The sequence below is a fragment of the Syngnathus typhle genome, linkage group LG13, assembly GCF_033458585.1.
Source record: "Syngnathus typhle isolate RoL2023-S1 ecotype Sweden linkage group LG13, RoL_Styp_1.0, whole genome shotgun sequence".
NCBI lineage: Eukaryota > Metazoa > Chordata > Actinopteri > Syngnathiformes > Syngnathidae > Syngnathus > Syngnathus typhle.
Window position 1 is genome coordinate 10,995,361 of NC_083750.1, and position 17,950 is coordinate 11,013,310.

The 17,950-nt window shown below is 46.1% G+C and overlaps 1 protein-coding gene and 1 long non-coding RNA gene across 10 annotated transcripts in view; one reads left to right on the forward strand and one right to left on the reverse strand.

Annotated features, from left to right (window-relative positions):
* The window catches only part of kmt2cb (lysine (K)-specific methyltransferase 2Cb), a 35,164-nt gene extending 25,420 nt beyond the window's left edge, over positions 1-9,744 (reverse strand). For 7 of the 9 annotated variants that reach the window (XM_061294988.1, XM_061294984.1, XM_061294986.1 and 4 more), the window contains exons 1-11: positions 8,986-9,744; positions 7,112-7,300; positions 3,978-4,066; positions 3,080-3,230; positions 2,231-2,437; positions 1,673-1,782; positions 1,484-1,593; positions 913-1,075; positions 662-833; positions 425-539; positions 157-332 (exon numbers count right to left, since the gene is read on the reverse strand). In XM_061294988.1, coding sequence (XP_061150972.1) covers positions 157-332; positions 425-539; positions 662-833; positions 913-1,075; positions 1,484-1,593; positions 1,673-1,782; positions 2,231-2,437; positions 3,080-3,230; positions 3,978-4,066; positions 7,112-7,299 — 1,481 coding nt within the window. In that variant the 5' untranslated portion in view covers position 7,300; positions 8,986-9,744. Of the gene's footprint in view, positions 1-156; positions 333-424; positions 540-661; positions 834-912; positions 1,076-1,483; positions 1,594-1,672; positions 1,783-2,230; positions 2,438-3,079; positions 3,231-3,977; positions 4,067-7,111; positions 7,301-7,620; positions 7,731-8,985 lie in introns of all 9 variants that reach the window. The other 2 variants (XM_061294981.1, XM_061294989.1) reach the window with 2 other exon arrangements.
* A 97-nt stretch (positions 9,745-9,841) lies between these two features.
* Positions 9,842-17,704, forward strand: LOC133165424 (uncharacterized). The gene is made up of 3 exons (XR_009717596.1): positions 9,842-10,044; positions 10,984-11,075; positions 17,492-17,704. It is a non-coding gene; the product is annotated as an uncharacterized LOC133165424 (long non-coding RNA).
* Positions 17,705-17,950: the final 246 nt, after the last annotated feature.

Genomic DNA, 17,950 nt, shown 5'->3' on the forward strand with positions numbered 1-17,950 from the left:
CAAAAGCTGTTACTTTTGGAAGCTCTTTCAGTTTTTTTTTTTCTTTCTTGATGGCTTGTTACAACTCCGATATTGACCTTTTTTTTTCCCTTCATTTGGAATAACCGAAATTGGTGTTGAACCTATGAAAGCCTTCTCGTTCGTTTTTCAACGTACCTCTTGCAAGTGTGGCAGAGGAGAAGGTCTTTGTGATGCTCAGGGTCCAAGATGCAGGCACACAAAGGACAGCTGAGAGCGGGATCCTGGTTTTGGACGCAACTCTCACACAGCAGGCTGGTGTGGTGCCACAGCCCGCTGGTTCGAGTTCCGCACTGGATGCAAACCCTGCAGTTCTACCGGGGCAAAGGACACTTTCTTAGTCGGTCGAGCCGTTCGGACGGTTGCAAATTCCAAATCCGGAGACGCGGAGCCAGGTTTCACCTACCTTACATCTCCAGCCATTGGTTGGCAGAGCATCCATGGCAGGTTGCAGGCAGAACGTGTGGTATCCTTTGTCACACATGTCACACACCAGCATTTTAGTGTCCTCTCCTGGGTTCCTGCAGAAGGTGGCGGGATTAAACCCTATGGCTGTTTTGACGACGGCCATCAACGACCGAGTTCTTCCGAAATGATCCGAAAGTAATTAGGGTCGTTCCTGGTGGCCCGGTGACTGACTCACTTGCACGTTTGGCAGACTTTACACTCGGGACACTGCCACCCGGCCCTCCTCAGAGGGGTCACGGCCATGTCCAGGCAGATCCCGTGATAATGCTGTCCACAACTGGTGCAGAAGAGTTGGTCCAGTAGATCCCCCGGGCTGTCGCATAACGCGCAATTTGCATCGTCAACAACTGTGGATAGGAAAACGCAAACGTGAGCTCGGCAATCGTTGGGAGTTGACGGGCGGCGACGTCGTTCAAGGCGGCTTACATTTGTGCATGGCCAAATCGATGTGTTCGGGGCAGAGGAGCGACAGACTCCTGATATCCTGAAAGGCCCCTGCTGCCCCAGCACAGGGGTAATGGTAGAGTTGAGTACATCCTTCAGCACAGCACTTAATGGATGCTCCAAGGCGCTTACAGTATGCACAGTGCTGCAGGGAGAGAGAGAGGGAGAGAGAGAGAGAGAGAGAGACTTGGGGTTGAGTAAAAAGAGGCATGTCTGTCCATCAACGACAAAATCCACTCCAGCTAAACTTTTTCTTCCATCTGTGACACAAGTGCGCTTGAATCGCCGCTCAAGTGAAGAATTTGGCGACAGACTACACGAGCGGTAGGTGGCAAACACAAACGCGGCAAAGTGCCTTCGCTCGTGCTACGTCGCTAAGCCGCCACGAGAGCTCAGCCCTCGGTCGAGTGGCGTGACCTTTTCCATTTCACAGTTGACAGAGCCACAGGGCTGAGGTGACCTTTAGCAGCTAGACTGATCCGTCGGCTTTCCTGTGCCTCAGTGAGGAAGGCACGCCTTCCCAAACACATTAAGATGGCCCGCCCAAACTCACCTTTGTGCTCCCTGAGTCAATGGCTCGGTCCACGTTAAGCAGAGATTGTCCCTCGCCCTCGCAAACGCCTTCGGACCATGAGGCACAACTCTGATGTGCCCAGCATTGCCCTGTCGGATGCAAAACATCGAAAGATAGAAGTTGAAACAAAAGGGAAGAAAATAACTCAAGACTAACGTCAGCTCCTACCTGACTCAAAGAGAGACCGGACGTTGAGATCCTGTGGAAGGCCGACATGAGAGAGCTCATCCCAAAATCGACTTGCCGGGTCTGGATCGCCCTCGCTCTTTTCAGACCCGCTGGACACAAAGGTTCAAGTTTTATTCTTTTTTTTCAAAGACCACAGGAGGATGTGCATCTTTCAACAAAATAAAAAGATAACAAATGGATAGAGTGTGGGAGGGGCAGGAGGAAGAGGAAGAGAGCCATCTTGCCATCTGGCATGGACACAAAGACGCTTGCTGTTGAGGCTCGAGAAACGGCTTCACATTTGCAGACTTCACCCCTGATTAGGACGCTAACGTAACATTTTCCTCTCTCACGCACCTCACTGACAAATCAATTGCGATTGTTCCCCCCCCCCTCCCGCGCACTCTCCCCTGAGGTCACGTGACACAGGCGAGGGCTGGCCTTGACCAATCACGTGGCAACACGAGCCAATCAACTGATGGTTTGGCGAGCTGCCAGAGCGCCGGGAACACGGAAAAAGCCCGCCGAGTTCCAAATGAGGCAAAGACGATCTCTTACTTGGGAAGTTTCTGCTGTCCTGAGGTGGTCTCGCCAGCCGCGTGCGGCTCAGCCGACCCGGCGCCGTTAACGCCCTTGTTCACGGACTCCTCCCCGTCTTTGCATCTGAGGAGATTGTCGACGGGCAGCGTGGCGCTGAACGCTCGCAGTTCCCCCTGACCCAACAGGCTGCGAGTCCCGCAGTAACAGAAGGCACAAAGATGCTCACTGAAAAGGAGAAACCGGTGGAATCAGGCCGCGAGATAGATAGACAACAGCAGCATCTTCCCGCTAACGACAATGGAGACGGAACGCGTGAGCGAGGGGCGTTGCCGTGCACACGCCGCCTCGCATTGTCGTTCAGGGACAGCCGGCAGCCTCGGTTTCCTCGGCTGGATGATTAGCCTCCGCTTAGCGACGCCAGTTCAAAAGAAAGGATGGACAGCTTTCAAGACAAAGCAAGGCTGACGCCACATGAATAAGTCATGCTAGCCACGTAGCAGCCGCGGCTACGGGTAGCTTGTGCTCATTCTTACGCATGCTCATATTAGCGAGTTCAAATCTAGCCAGCTATCATTTCAAACCTCGGCCATGACACGATAACTTCCTTGGTGAGGCCACATAATGTCATGTAGGCAGACTTTTTTTTTCCCCCCATATTTGTGCTCAGAGAGACAACCTTGGTTTTAATCTCCCGCGGTTGTTTTTGCCTTCCATCACTAACATCGATAGCATGAACGGCAAAGAGTGATAACAACCTCCGTGGCACCGGGGAGGAGGAAAAGCTACCAGTCAACCGATGACTGAGTTTCATTATACGCAAGTTGGCACGGAAGGAAATTCACAGTCGAGGGCTTTGTTGTTGCTGACCTGCTTTGGACTCCTCGACTTGCTGCTGGGACAGACGGCGCTGGAAGAGTCTCGGGTGGAGGGCCGTGAGCCGGAAGAGGAGGAGGAGAGGGCGTGTCCTCCTCTGGCGCATCACTGCTCACCACTTCCACAGTCTCCCCTGCTTGGATTTCTGTTTCGAAAGGTGAAAGAAAAATGGAATGATCAGTCTTTTTGTTCGCCGGATAGGAATATAATTTTTTAGGGAGCGTCAATTACACATTTCTAAAAAAAGCGTCTCTGGGCAAACCTTTCTCTACCTTACGTCCCGGTGTTACGCAACAGTGTTGCTCATTTACATATTCACAACGTTTATCGGTCAGCTCGGCTGGGAAGAGGATTGAGTCACTTTCAAGCAGCGGCTAGACGAGACGGTCTCAAAAAAGGCGCCGTCGTACAGGAAGAATTTTGCAAAAAGACTGAATAGCAATTTTCCTGTCTGATATCAATTTTCTTCAAATCCAGCGCCTATGTAATTTTTCCATACATCTGCGACGGGTGCTAGGTCGACCGAATAAACGAAAATTCAAGATCCCCACTCGCCAGGGTATCAAGCATGAAAATGAATGGGAACTCAGAGCCAGCATCACATGACTTGATGTACACTACACTCATTAAAAAAAAAAAAAAAAAAGTGTCTGGAGAGACTGATGGGATTTTAAAAAGCTTTTATGAGGCATTAGCCTTGGGCTCTTTCCCACTGCTCCTCAATGGTAATCTTAGAGCAGGAGCGAAAGAGTGAGGCGAGGGGGGACTCGAAAGCCACCGCCGCTCAAGCCCAAGCTTTTCCTTAATAGCCCTGAAGAGGAAGGCCAAGGTAGCATGAAAAAGCTCTCGTGCAGTCTCCACTGAATGACCGGCCGTTTCAGTGCGCTCTTACCTGTGTCCTGAGGGCCAATGGACTCTGTTATCTCTGTTCCATCCATACTGTCTTCCTCATCCATGATAGCCCTACCTCTGGTGCGGCCCCTGAGGCAAGAAAGAGGCAAAAGCAAATAAATGCAGGCAATGGAAATTTGATGTAGCCGCAGGCTATCATTAGGCTGGAAAGATAGCATATCTGCTTCGTGTTGCCATTAGGGAGGAAATACATTGAAAGAAAATATCGCATATGATTTTCGAAAATGCTTCTGTCGTTCAAAAGAACACATCCGATACCGACAGGTGTTTTACGCATACGAGTCCACTGCACGCCGTAACCACCAAACGGCGTATGCCAGGAACTTCGTAAACAGAGAACCCTTTGTATACACTAAATGACTGTCGTTCAAATCTTGTCAAACTGCTTGCTTAAAAAAATAAATAAAAATTCCCTTTTTAGCACCGTATTGTAGTATGTGTAAAAAAAAAATAATAATACAAGAAATGAAGTTGAGAATAAAAAGAAGCGGAATAACCCCTTTGTGTGTGGCCCCACTACGGGAGACTGTGCAGGAAGCAAGACGATAAAAACGCACGAAGAAAAAAAGCTACGTCAGCACTTCACACGTCAACACTCGCAAGCTTCCGACTGCATGCCGACCGGCTCATACAAATTGCGTGCACACGACTTAAATAGTAGGGAGCCTTTGTCAGCTTCCTCTGGTCGGTGGGTCGGCTGAGCTGACATCATCTCGGAGGCGGCACGTGGAGGAGCGCATACGACTGTTAACATGCTACACGAGAAAAGCAAACACCGCCCAAATGAGAGAAGTTTTGTCTCAAGGGTGCTTGGAAGGATGCAGACGCTCCGAGGAGGAGGAGGAGATGCCAGGAAGTGGGCTGGCATCATTTTGATGTCACCAGAGAGAGAAGAGGAAAACACACACACACAAATCAGTGGCTGGAATCCAAATGGCCTCCTCCCTTAAAATCACTTCCATGTCAAGATAAGTAACAACCCAAAAGTATGAGGGGATAAAGCCAAACCTTGCCATTTTATTTCACACTTACCTGCAAGCACAGCTTAATTGAGCGCCATCTATCTAGCCAGCCATCAAAAATGTGTGCACAGCTGAACCATTTTAAGCCATATAGAAATATGACACTCAAATATTGGTAGTATAAAGTTCTACTCAACTACCCACCAGGGACAATAACCAGGGGTGCGAATCACATGCTATCGTAGCGGAAGGATACCGGGGAATTTGTCCACTGGCCACGAAGAGAACTGGGATTATTTGCAAACGCGGCAAATTCTCACCGTGCACAACCGGCTGCCGTGGTGTGTCCGGTTATTGTAAAAGCTATTCGCTGTCGGAGAATATAGATTGCGAGGCATTCCCGCAGTGAGATTTTTTTTTTCATTAGAGTTACTGTACTGAGAAAAATATCAGCGACGCCATCCGCGTTGAGTCGACTTTCCCATAATCGGCATCACCTTTCAGTCGTGCAATTGCAACTGCGAGCTTTACTAAGTGACGTCAAACGTTTAGTTAAAAAAAACACAGTAGTCAGACATAATGAAATACTATACTTGTGTGTACAACTGCAACAGAAAAGGCAACATGTTCATTTACATGTTCCTATGTATTATTCCCTGCAAAGAAAGACATTTTCAGCACAAGCCAGAGCGCCTTCATCTATGCACCCCCCCCTCCTCCTCTTTCTCCTCCCCCTCCCCAGTCCCACCACAGCAAGGGAGGAAAAAAAAAAAAAAAAGTGAAAATAATGCTGTGGTAAGTAGTCCCAGCTAACAGTGTGCTGCCTGGAAAACATGACAGGGATCGCATAGCATTGGAATGGACTGGCAAGCAGATGGAAGGTGGGCAAAGGAGTATTATTATTATATTTTGCCTCGGCTAGATCTGTGCAGTGTGTTTCCCATGCTCGTGTGAGGGTTGTCCGGTACTCCTCCGTCCTCCCCCAATCCAAAAACATACTTCTTCGGTTCATCCACTGGCGACCAGTCCAGGGTGTATCCGCAGCCACTTTAATGTTCCTTATCAATAGCAAAAAGTATCCATTTTCGCAAACTAGGGAAATGAATTACAAAAAAGCGGAGATTTCATCGCACGGCACTTTGACGATGAAATTGACCCGCAATGTTTAATGCATCTTGTGCAACTAATTATCAATATAGGCTGTTTATCGAAGGAAGAGTGTTTTCCATGACTCAATATGTGGTTGCGTCATGAGCGGCAGTCAGCTGCCTGCTCTTGCACGTCACCTCCTGTTAAAACTGCTGCGTGCAGGTCTCAGTTGGTTTTGCCGCCTCTTGATCGAGGTTGGGCACCAAAACGTCATTTGACATCCACACCATTAAAGAACATCTCAATTTGTGACAGAAGAAAACGGAAACAGAATCAACGGACCTCGCATAGGACCAGGACCTGGTACAGGACCATCACGGTAGACCGAAACTGAACACAATGTAAGACGGCTAATGATGCTGCCTTCTTAGCCTAGAGCTCCGCAAACTTCGTAGAGGTGATCAATTGCCAGTAATCAAAGATAAACACACAACGCAGTGATGAGTCTTTGATCAAAAATAGATATTTGATCACTCCTTCAATCTTCCCAAATGCAGTTTGATCATCTGCCAGGATTAAAAAAGGTTTGTAACACATCAAGTCACGACCTGACTTGCCAGTTCATCAAGTGTTGTCGCTTATTTGGTGCACACCAAGATCATCATGGTTCACACTTGACTTCACAGAAATAAATTCCCCGGAGTCTGCTAGCTTAATGCTAGCATATAATATGAAACACCATAGATGGGCTAGCAGAAATTAGCATCAATGTTGCAGTTAAGCGTGTTCCTCGCCCCCTAGCAGCAATCGGGAAAGATGTATCGTGGCACTCTAATGAACACCATGGTGTCAAAGGATATTTCCGTTTCTCATTTTCCAGGGACGGTCCCTGCACCAAATTTCTCCACCCCTCCACAAAGTTTCATAAAAATCACTAAAGTTGTTTTATTGTGAAAAACACACAAAGGCTCAAAGAAACAGCCTCTAATTAAAAAAAAAAATGGCCGCTCACCAACGCATCAAACAATCAAAATGACGCCTTGACATAAAAGCGAAAACGTACTTCTTTCGGTTCTCAGAGGAAGCCGAGAGTTGCGCCCGGGCTGGGCAGGTGGCGGCGGCGGCGGCATCCTTGCGTGACCTGCCACGTGCTCGCTGGTCGGCATGAGCCGGACTCTCTGCCCCTGCAAGGCTGGTGGGAGGTGAGCAGCCCTGGTCAGAGGGCTCCACAGTCGGTTCCTCTGATGACATTCTGACACAAACAAACAAAGACGCTATCACGTTGGCACATTTCCTGAGGCATTCCCATCAGTAGTTTTTTTTTTTTTACTTCCTTTGCTTTTAATTGGCAAACTCCATTTGAAAGGGAATCGCTTTGGCACTGACGCCGCAAATGTTTTGCCAAAAAAATGTACTATTCACTCATCTGGTGTTTAGTTGACGTCAGCGGTGACGTCCAAATAGTTAAGGGGCGGATTTGGGATAAATTACGATGCATGGAAATGTCATATTTTGTATAAGCAAAGAGGTTTTCATAATCCTTTTCAGTACATCATGCAAAAGCTACTCAACTGATTTCGGTTATGCTTTGTGGAGGGATGGATCTTTGGCCAGGGAAGAACCCTTTGAATTCCGATGCATCATCCTTATGTGTTCATTCTTCAGTACCAGACTCTCAATGACTAAATTCAGGGCAGGGACAAGAAGACGGGAGGTATTTGCCAAGATGTTTATCCTGGATTGGGCTCATTTGGTCGAGTCGAATGTAAGCAAATCACCTGGCAGCATTCCCCCCCCCCCCCCCCCCCCCCAAACACTTTTTGGCACAAAGACGTCAAATCTTGAAGGGGAGCTGACACCATTTGACTACCTCATTTCATTTTCGCTTGTGTCTGATTGCTCCCATTATGCCTACGGGCTCTTTAGACAGATGGTGGTCCAATAACACAAGACATACAAGTCATTAGAAGGACATGAGTCCTATACAAAGGAGTATCCGGGCTATGCTGAAACCAAGACACTCACTGGGAGAAACTTTGGTTTGGACCATCGTTAAACTCCCAAAGCACAATCGCACACCAAGCGACGTGGCCAAATACGACAACTGACAATCGCGAACAACCCGTCGGACCTCGGCTCAGCTCATCGGACGACGATCGCACCCAACGTGGGAGCATCTGAGGTGAACCCAGAGGGTAGTCACGACTACCGCCACGGGCTCCAGTGTACACATGCAAACGTGAGCTTTTGTTAACTCCAGCTTGGGTACAAAGCACTTGCAAACACACACACACACACACACACACGCCTGTTGCATTGAACTACTGTATAACAAAATCAACTAAATGCATGGCAATGAGACTCAATGTACTTCTTTTTTTCCACTTGGTTCTGGCTGGAGTTTAGAAGTGTTGCACTGAGCAAACAAGTTCACTTTTCAAGTGAAAGATGAAGTCGTCACTGATGCAGCATTTTCACCAGAACCTACATTAGATCAGTCGATAATGATAACTAGTCGATGAGCCAACTTCCCAGGCGGCGATGAGCATCTGTGCCCAAACGCGCACGCACGCACAAAGGCTAGGTCTATTGAATGCAACGCAAGTGTGTTGGTGAACTACAATGCCACACAAGTGGGGAGGATGCTTACATAATGGCCTGGCTTTAGCTCTCCCGTTGCACCGATAAAACGAGCACCGTGAGTGTGTGAATGTTTCCATTGTGTTACAACAACTCCCATTTAAATACAGCGATGGTGATATATTCGTTCGACAGAATGTTTCGTTGAATAGTCCGAGTCATGGAGGCGACCCCCCTCACATACACACACACACACACACACACACACCTCCACCCCCCATTGACAACAGGAGATGGAGGTCCAAGCTTCCACAAACAATAAATTACAAAATGGAAGAAAACGCCAATTTGCCGTACCTTCCAGCCCCTACGAATAATGGATCTTCCTCTTCATGTCCAGAATGGCTGGAGGGGATGAAACGTCAAGGTTTGCTCAACTAGCTAGCTAGCTAGCGAGTTAATCAAGCTAGCTAGCTTCTCTCCGATGAAGCGCAGCTCTCAAAATGCATTGCGCGTATCGTTCTATTCCGGCGCCGCAAGGTTATTCCCAACTTTGCCCATTTGATGCGAGGAGCGCTGCTTGAAATCCGTCAGAAAAAGCGCTTCCTTGGCACACGCATTTGGGAGGAGTGGAGCGGGGGGATCACTTTCCTTTCTCCAATGACAGCTGTCGTCGCACGAGTTGGGGTTATGTAGCTACTTGCTGTTAGCCACCCAAGTCTGCTGCCAGAAATGTCTCGCATTCACCTTCGTTAAAAAGCCCCCCCAAAAAAATCCCGGTCAAGGCTCCATGACGGCGTTCGAATCCACAGCGAGACGCCAGGCGACGGCTCGGAGGGGGGTCGCCGACGGCTCGCTCGGCAACTGGTTCTATTTTCTTCAGCTGCGACAAGCTGCGGGACCCAGCGGCCAGTTACAAGACGCTCGTAGCCACCCTGCCACGCAGTAACAAGCGCCTCGCCACACATGCACGAATAAACATGAGCTCGATGGGACCTCCGCGTCGGCTCCCGTGAGGAAAAACTGCGAATCGGTGATGAAATCTCGCAAAATTAAGTTGATGCTTGCGCCTCGGTCCAGCCTGGAACTGTGGCCATGGCTAATGATAAGTGGCACCGAAGCACTCCCCCCGCTTGGCTGCTCAAAAAGTAGACCCAACTAACACCGCGCGTAAGATTATTTCCGCGTTGACGCGAGCGGGGAGAAATAGCTATGTCGTGGACGTAGCGATTTCGAAACAACGTCAATAGTAACACTTAAACAAAAACATCCCTCAAAACCGGATACGAATTTCTTCAAAATACTCCCTGACCCGGCGGAGGGATATCGGCATTTAGTAAATAAAATAATGGCGGGCGGGGCGGAAAATATGGCGCTCGGAAGGCAGACGGGCTGGAAGGGAGCGCGTCGAGTACGGTGCGTAATGCAAATGATCACAACGACCGATTTCAAATCCCCACCAACGGCTTCGGTGACACACAACAGTTATTAACAACTCTCTCGGGTACAGTTTAACGGGCCAGGACGGGCGAGAAGTAGTGGTTCCGGGCTCACCCGTAAGGTTCACGACACACGCACAAACCTGCCGGATAGTGACTGGGAGCTGCGCTCGCGATGTCTTTCTTCCTCTTCTCATTCAAAGAACCTCACGCTGCCTGCCTCATTTTTCCAATTGTGTGTTTTGCAGAAGTGACCAACAAACAAACAAACACACGGGTTGTAACGCAGGGGTTAAATTACGGAAAAGCCCTCAGGGGTTCGACTTCTAGTGAATATACATAAAATGCAAATGGCATTAGGGTGCTGTGTCATAGTGTCACAATGTTCCCTGGTGGTTTCAAACTGTTATAACCCGATTTTTAAGTCTGAATACGCTAAATTGGTGGGTTGTATGAGGGGGGGGCTTTATTCCTTTAAATGGAAGGCGAAACATTGGCACCTCTTCCTCGGACCGCGAGCGCTCCCTGTTGGACACTATGACAATAACAGCGACGCTGACATTTATTTGGAATTATTTAATCGTCTGGAAAACAAACAATAAATTGTGAAATGACATAGCAATATGCGTTCTTTGCGGCGAAGAATAACATTTAATCCAAGTCATTCATAAAACGTCCAGTGACTTGTTGACATCTTTAATATTAGTCGATTTTATTGTCTTTACATTGCATAACTTTCGTTCACTAAAACACTACATTACATCCGAGACAGTGCCATATTTAGATGGTTACATCCTGAAATGGTTGCCGGTCGATCAAAGTCCACTGGTTCGAGGTTCTTGTGACAGCAGAATCAAGTTCTCTATGTCTCCACTAGATGGCGATGTCTGACCAGTTCTGCTCTTCTCTCCCCAAGGCCAATAGATCTGATGACGTAACCATGTTGCTCAGCAGATGCACGGTGTCAGGCTGCCTCCCATCAGGATGCAACCTTCGGATTGAAGCGAGGTACATACCGATTTGCAACATCTCTAGCGATTTTTAAATAAAATAATATAAAAAATAATACCAAGTGTGTTTTTTCTGGTCTCATTTTGTGTGTGGCCTACTTGAGACCACTAACAGCTCACAAACCAGACCATTGTAATTATCGCACAGGTTTATTATTTATGATTACGGTTTTCAGAGCACATCTGTTGGGCTCACTCAACACACCTCATACATATTTTCAAGATATCCGAGGGCAGCAAATTAATCAGAGATTACTTTATGTGTCCTTGTTTCCATCACCGATCGAAGTTATGCTGAGCTCCAGCTGTAACGGTGACTCTGTGCAAGTACACTTCATGGATACACTATAGACAGTGATAGTTTTGTCCAGAAGAAATATTTAAAGCCAGTTTGTTACTGTAAAATACAACCACATAAACTCGCCCTTGGAAAATGTGACAAAAACACCTTGAGCTACAGCCTCACGAGTGTAATATATTTTTAGGGCATAAAGGAACAATTTAAGCAAATAACAGACAGAGGGCGGCATGAATCTGTTTTATGCAATTATCCTGCACCACCCTTTTAGTCCTTTTGTCCAGTGTCGCTATGTTGGTGTTTAAATTGATAGACTGCACACTGTGGTCTATTTTTTTTTTTTTTTTAATGAACATAAGCAAACAGGTCAATAGGTCATAGTTAAGTTTCAAGACAGAAATCATTTCTCCTCCACAAAGAAGCTTATGTAAGAATTAGCAGAGTTCAAATATCACTTTGCCACTTCAGCAAAAGGAGGATTTAATTCATTTCACGCTGATTAGATAAAGGCTTCAGGAGCTCGGTTCACATCGCTGCACTTAATTGATGCCCTCTGGCTATTAGCGTTGAGAATCCTTTTTTTCAAGTCATTGTGTGACTGAAAGATAAAACGGTCTCATTTGTAATCTACACATTGTTAGCCCTGCATCAGCAAGTGGGAGCAAAAGTACCAAACAGCTGATTTGCTGTACTTGCCTCCGGTTTGAACGTCACACCACGTGTGTGTGTGTTTGTATAACTAATACTAAAACTAATACAAACTAAAGCAAAGTAAGAAAAATATAACTAATAAATACATCCGACCAATCCATTCTTAAAACTAGAAAAATAAAACTCAATTATTAAAAGAACACATAAAATAAAAACTCACTAAATCAAATTAACTTAAAAAAAACACCATGTTGATTACAATTTGGGGGTTGTCTGCAACTTTGAGTCCTATTTTCCAGAAATCATTGGTTGACCTACTTTTGGGATGTTGGACTTTGAAAGTTCCACTGTTAATTGAGTTTTAGGCAGGAGGAAAAAAACACCTCAATTTGACCTTTTATTTGTCAAAATCCCCCTTTAGTCTGCATCAAGATGAAGCGGTTCAGATTGTTCGAGGGAAATAAAAACGGGAAGACAGCTGGCAGGTGAGCCGATGGATCGTATTCCTTTTGAAACATGAAACCAGACACTGGCAAGCCGCGCTTTGTCTGCATGACAATACGCAGTGTATGAATCCCATCCATGATAATTCCCCAGACTGAAGCTAATTATTTTCCACACCTTATTACAATGAGCTCTAAAACACGAGGTGAGATGTGAATATATGATATCAGGCAACGTTGGTCATGACAACCTTTGAAGAGGCCTAGCAGACACGGACGTCATTGTGCTGAAAGGATGAGACAGCACATTATTTTTGTCCTCACAGGAAACTTCATCCACGGTCTTGGTGTGCTTTTGGCACTTGTGAAAAGCGTCCTACAAAGCATTGAATTTAAAAGCTGGAATACTTAAAGATTATTTGGAAAAATTGTTTTGCTATCTAAACACAGTCAAAAAAGGCTGTCTGACCCTGTGAGCAACTGGCCAATGGCAAGGCTGGCTTTTGTCACCATGATGACCAGGGGGCGGAGCCTTCGACCACATTACTCAAAGGGTTGTGGCCTTTGCTTAAATGCTATCAAACATGCGACCGGCAGCTTGTGGTACAGTCGTAACTATTTCCCGACAGCCATGTGCACCTTTTGGTGATTAGCCATTAGGGACTTCCTGTTCTTCTAACTTTCACTCTTTCATGTTCAGCATAAAATGTTTTTGGACTGTTCTTCCAAACTCGATGAACAAATGGCCATGGCTGCAACTGCTAATTAGAATCTATTTATACTCATGTGGGAAGATCTCCAAAAAAAGAGCGACGGGCATGTCGGTCCGAAGGAAACAAAAAAAATAATCAGTCTGCATGCTGTGATAGTTCAAATAAAATAAAATGTCCCCACAGATTGTGCTTTGGACTTTTGGGGAATAGAATGGAATGCTAGTTTATGGCGTGATTGATGGAAACGAGAACCTCAGCCACTTGAGTGTCTTTCATTTTGGCTAAAGCAGCAATGTGGGCGAGTGATTAGCTTGGCTGCTTTACAGTTCGGAGCTTCTGGGGGTGAATTTCAGCGCTGGCCTTCTTATGTGGAGTTACCCATTTTAATTTTGACAATTTAGTTCATATAAAGGATCTTAAAGACACAAGTGACAAATATCCAAATTCCAGCGATGAACCGTGCAAGGCCTCCAGCTGCCACCCATTCATGAACGTCATTATTTTGGAAAAGCATCGCCAATAGCAGGCAGCTAGCAGACCCAACTCTCACGACACCTTATTAAGCTCGCTCAAATCCCTCGATATCCACTCCAGTTGAAATATCCTGGAATTCCTCCTGGTCTTCAGAGATCACAAGCTAAAGGCCGACCGAGTTGAACAATTTGGGTGAGTTCCAGCTCGTTCTGGAAGCGCTTTTGCTGCCGCCACCTGTTGCCTTCGAAGTTGCTTTGTCATTTGTTCGTTTGGGGTCTCTTCTAACCATCCTGAAGATCAGGACAAGTTGCTTTAATTTAGTTGTTGATGAAACCATAGCCAGCTGTGAGGTCTCTGCTGTTTTCCTTTTTTTCCCCCTTCTCCCTTCTTTCTAGACATTAATTAATATGTGACCATGGAATTGTCACGCAGCCAGCAGTACATCATCATATTTACCAACTTAAATCTTCCTGGTGCTATTGTACTTGTGAATAAAATTCCAATCATAAATGTATGCTTGATGCAAATTGACCCTTGAGGGTATGAAAGATTGACAAAGTCTTGCCCTAGGCCAGATTAGCAGAGCTTTCTCGCCTGTTTCACCATAAGCCTATTGGGAATATTTCCCACACTGAAATCTTGAGAGGAATACAGAATACGGCATCTCGGCCGTGTTCTATTTAGGTCAGACATTTTTTTTTTACCGGCTTTTCTGAGGTAGGCAGAGTGTTAAATCGCATATCTTAGGGCGGCCACAAAGCAACCCTTTGCCGCACGCTTAGCTCGGTTAGCTAAGTACATTTAAAGCCATGTGAAATGTCTCCAGCCTCCAGATGAATTCACGAGGCTCAGCTTGCCTCTCCCATCAACTGGTGCAGACGGGCTGGACGTGGGCCGTAAGACGCCGGAACAGATGCGCTGTCCTCCGGCCTTAGCTGCGACTAAAATGATGTGGCACCAAAATGGGCAAAGAAGAAACTGTCACTGCACCAAATCATTGATGGTTTGGAATCGAGTTGTGTTGGATTGATGAGGTGAGGGAGCACCTTTTTCTTCTGGGTTCGCTGACTCTGTGGGGAATATGTCTTGGATTTGACTTATTGGGCTGCTATCTCAAAATCGTCTCGGCAGTCTGTACAAAGTAGTCGCCACTGGGCAACGGTTTCAGGGTTTTATTTTATTTTTTTATCCGCTACCCCAGTTGGCAAACAAAAGCATGTTTTTCCTGAGGTGATGTTTTGTTTGTCTTGTTTCCTCTTCCCAAATCTTCTCTGAATACAAAAGAGCGCAAACGAGCAACTCTCGTTTCATCGTGTCAAGTTTCTACACATTTGTGGAGACAAGAACTCATTCCGAAAAATATGCAAATGTTTGCCTTCTCGCTTCCTTCACGCCAGCTCGGCATCGGAAATAAGCTAGCAGGCAAAATCGACAAATAGCGGTGGGATCAAAAAGGACGGATCAAAAAGTTGTGCCCATGCATAATTCATCAAGTGGATGCATCGTCAGTAGTCAGCCATCATTGACGATGACGCCCATATGTTTTCTTTTACTGTAAGTCAGGGGTGTCAAACTCATTTCTTTTGCGGGGCGCATTGTAGTCATAGCTTCTTTCGGGCGGCCATTATGACTGTCAACCCGAATAAATGTATGAGCACCTCATATTATATACAGTCAAAGCTACAAAACAAACCGACAAATAGCTCGTTTTCAAATCAGACGATTAAAAAATGGTCAAATATCAAAAAAAAAAAAAGATATTAAAAGTGAAGACAATTTGCAATTCTAGGAATGACGCACTAATTTGATGCGCAATTTGTCTTCGCGGGCCACATAAAATGATGTGGCGGTCCGTATCTGGCCCCCGGGCCTTGGGTTTGACACCGGTGCTGTAAACTTACGAGCGTTTCATATTGCGCTGAGACGAATGCGACTCTTAAGGGCCAACTTATTCGTCATCGTCGGCTCGTATATAAAAAATGACAACATTTATTTAGGAGTTTGTTTCCGGTGCGGCATAGTCAATGCACGGTGGAAGGAAAGAGAAGCGAGAGCTCGGAACTCCCTGCACGCTGTCGGATATATTGTTGAATGGATATTAAAAGGGCCATTCCCGTGGAGCAGCAAATGCGTTTTTAACGAGCGTTGTCACGGATTTGTACGGCGTTGTTTCATTACCCCGTAAACGCCTCATTTCAAAATCATCCTCATTTGTTTTCCATTGTGAGATGGAAATATTAGGATCATTCAATTAGGAAACAAGATTCGACAAAACTTTAAGCACTGTATTATTACGGTTCCTAATAAAGCTGGATTTTGCACTGATGTGCCAGGAAAAAAAAAGAAGGAAAGTCATTTTTTGACGTCAGCAGTCATTTTTTGACGTCAGCATAAAATAGTTTGGGGACATGTCTGATTAAAATTGGCTTACAGACCGGTACAATTTGCTCGCTCTGATGCCAAGCGGGGAAAACTGCTGCCAATTTCCACACCAATTCCCGTGTGTGTATGTGTGTGTGTGTCCTCTGCACTTAAACAGAACTTGGAAGGGACTTTCTGACTCGTCTTGTCTGGCATCACGTTTGTTGCGAGGTGAGACGCAGCTGTTGTGGATCTCTCGGTAGGAGAAGGTAGCATGGAGAGCATCTGTCAATAATTAAGCGCGTGCGTATGTGTGTGTGTGTCCTCTGCACTTAAACAGAACTTGGAAGGGACTTTCTGACTCGTCTTGTCTGGCATCACGTTTGTTGCGAGGTGAGACGCAGCTGTTGTGGATCTCTCGGTAGGAGAAGGTAGCATGGAGAGCATCTGTCAATAATTAAGCGCGTGCGTTGAAGGCCTTGCATCTTTACAGCTGACATTTTCTTTAATTCATGTAAGACCCAAATGTGTTCCAGCATATCGACCTCGTTCAGAGATTTGGTGGCATTCTCGAGGAGGAAGTATTATTTTGCACAAAGGTTTATTTGTAATTGTCATGTAGATTCTGAAATAATGAAAGAAGACCAAGAGGTTGAAATCCGTCCTCCTGAATAAGTCATATGGTCCAGGTCCATTAGAGAAGTTCCAGAATTTTCTGGACTGGGCAAGGGAACACCTCACAGTTTGATGAAGGTCCTCCCACAGGCATTCTGGAAGATAAAAATGCACAAGGATGAAAATTCCAACCGTCCCACTTAAGCACATTTAAAATGTAAGCAAGATTTCCAACGGAACAGCTTCTCTAATCTTCAGGCTATTAAGCTGCAAATTGCGCAAGCGGGATGTGGAGAGTAAACAAAATTGAGCTGGAGGCATTTGCAACATTTCGGGCTAACTTGGACCAAAATGTCTGAGCAGCTGTCATTTGCTATTTTACCACGCTAGCTGGATTTAGCTTCATTTAGTGCCATTTCATAGTTGCACGCAAAAAAATGGTTTGGAATTTCAATCATAAATATTTAAAGAGAGCTGAAGTTCACCTATTGGGTGAGATGTCCCTTCAATTTTCAGTTTTACCTTCAAATGAGTTTACGCAGCACACTCACGCATGCGAGACGAGCTCGTTTCGCCCAACTTAAGAATCCCCATAAATCACGCGCCATAAATCATTGTCGTTTCCGAGCCAATGAATCCGGCCGGCAGCTTCGGCTGTGGCTCCAAATGAATCTGGCCGGCGGCGTCGACTGTAGCTCGGAGCGCTTCAAGACTCTCCATCCAAAATACGGACGTGTGCGGCGTCTCCCTCCATTTAGCATGATGAATAGTTCCACTGTCTTTGTCAAAATAACAAAGCACGCCGAGACAAAAGACTCTGATGATGAATAGTTTTTTGTTTTTGTTTTTTTTCCCCCAGCTGCTACCCGCAGACCTGCTCACGTTTGTGAAGGGTATTTTCGTCATCGTGAGAAACTTCCCATGTCATTTCCCCCCCCCATGAGAATGGTGGATGAAGGTGATTGTGTGGATCTGAGTGGAGGTGAGCGGCCATTTATGGTTGCTATGGTAAAAAAAAAAAAAATTACCTTCAGAGACACTCAGGCTGGCAGATGGAGCGATTCAAGCGTGCGCTCACAACTTACTATTTTGGCATTAGTCCAAAAAAGCACCTACATTTGTTTGCATTGCCATTTATGCTGGTGGAGCTTTGTTCAAATAAAATGAGAGGTGATGATAACCGACAGACTGAGGCACTTCCAAATAAAGTGGAAAAACAAAAAAGGTTCATGTACTTTTGCGATGGCCGCTGGAGTGGCGGACGACCCATTTTGGAAACATTTGCGCGCCGTTGTTATTTTACGCAAGGTTATTGCGC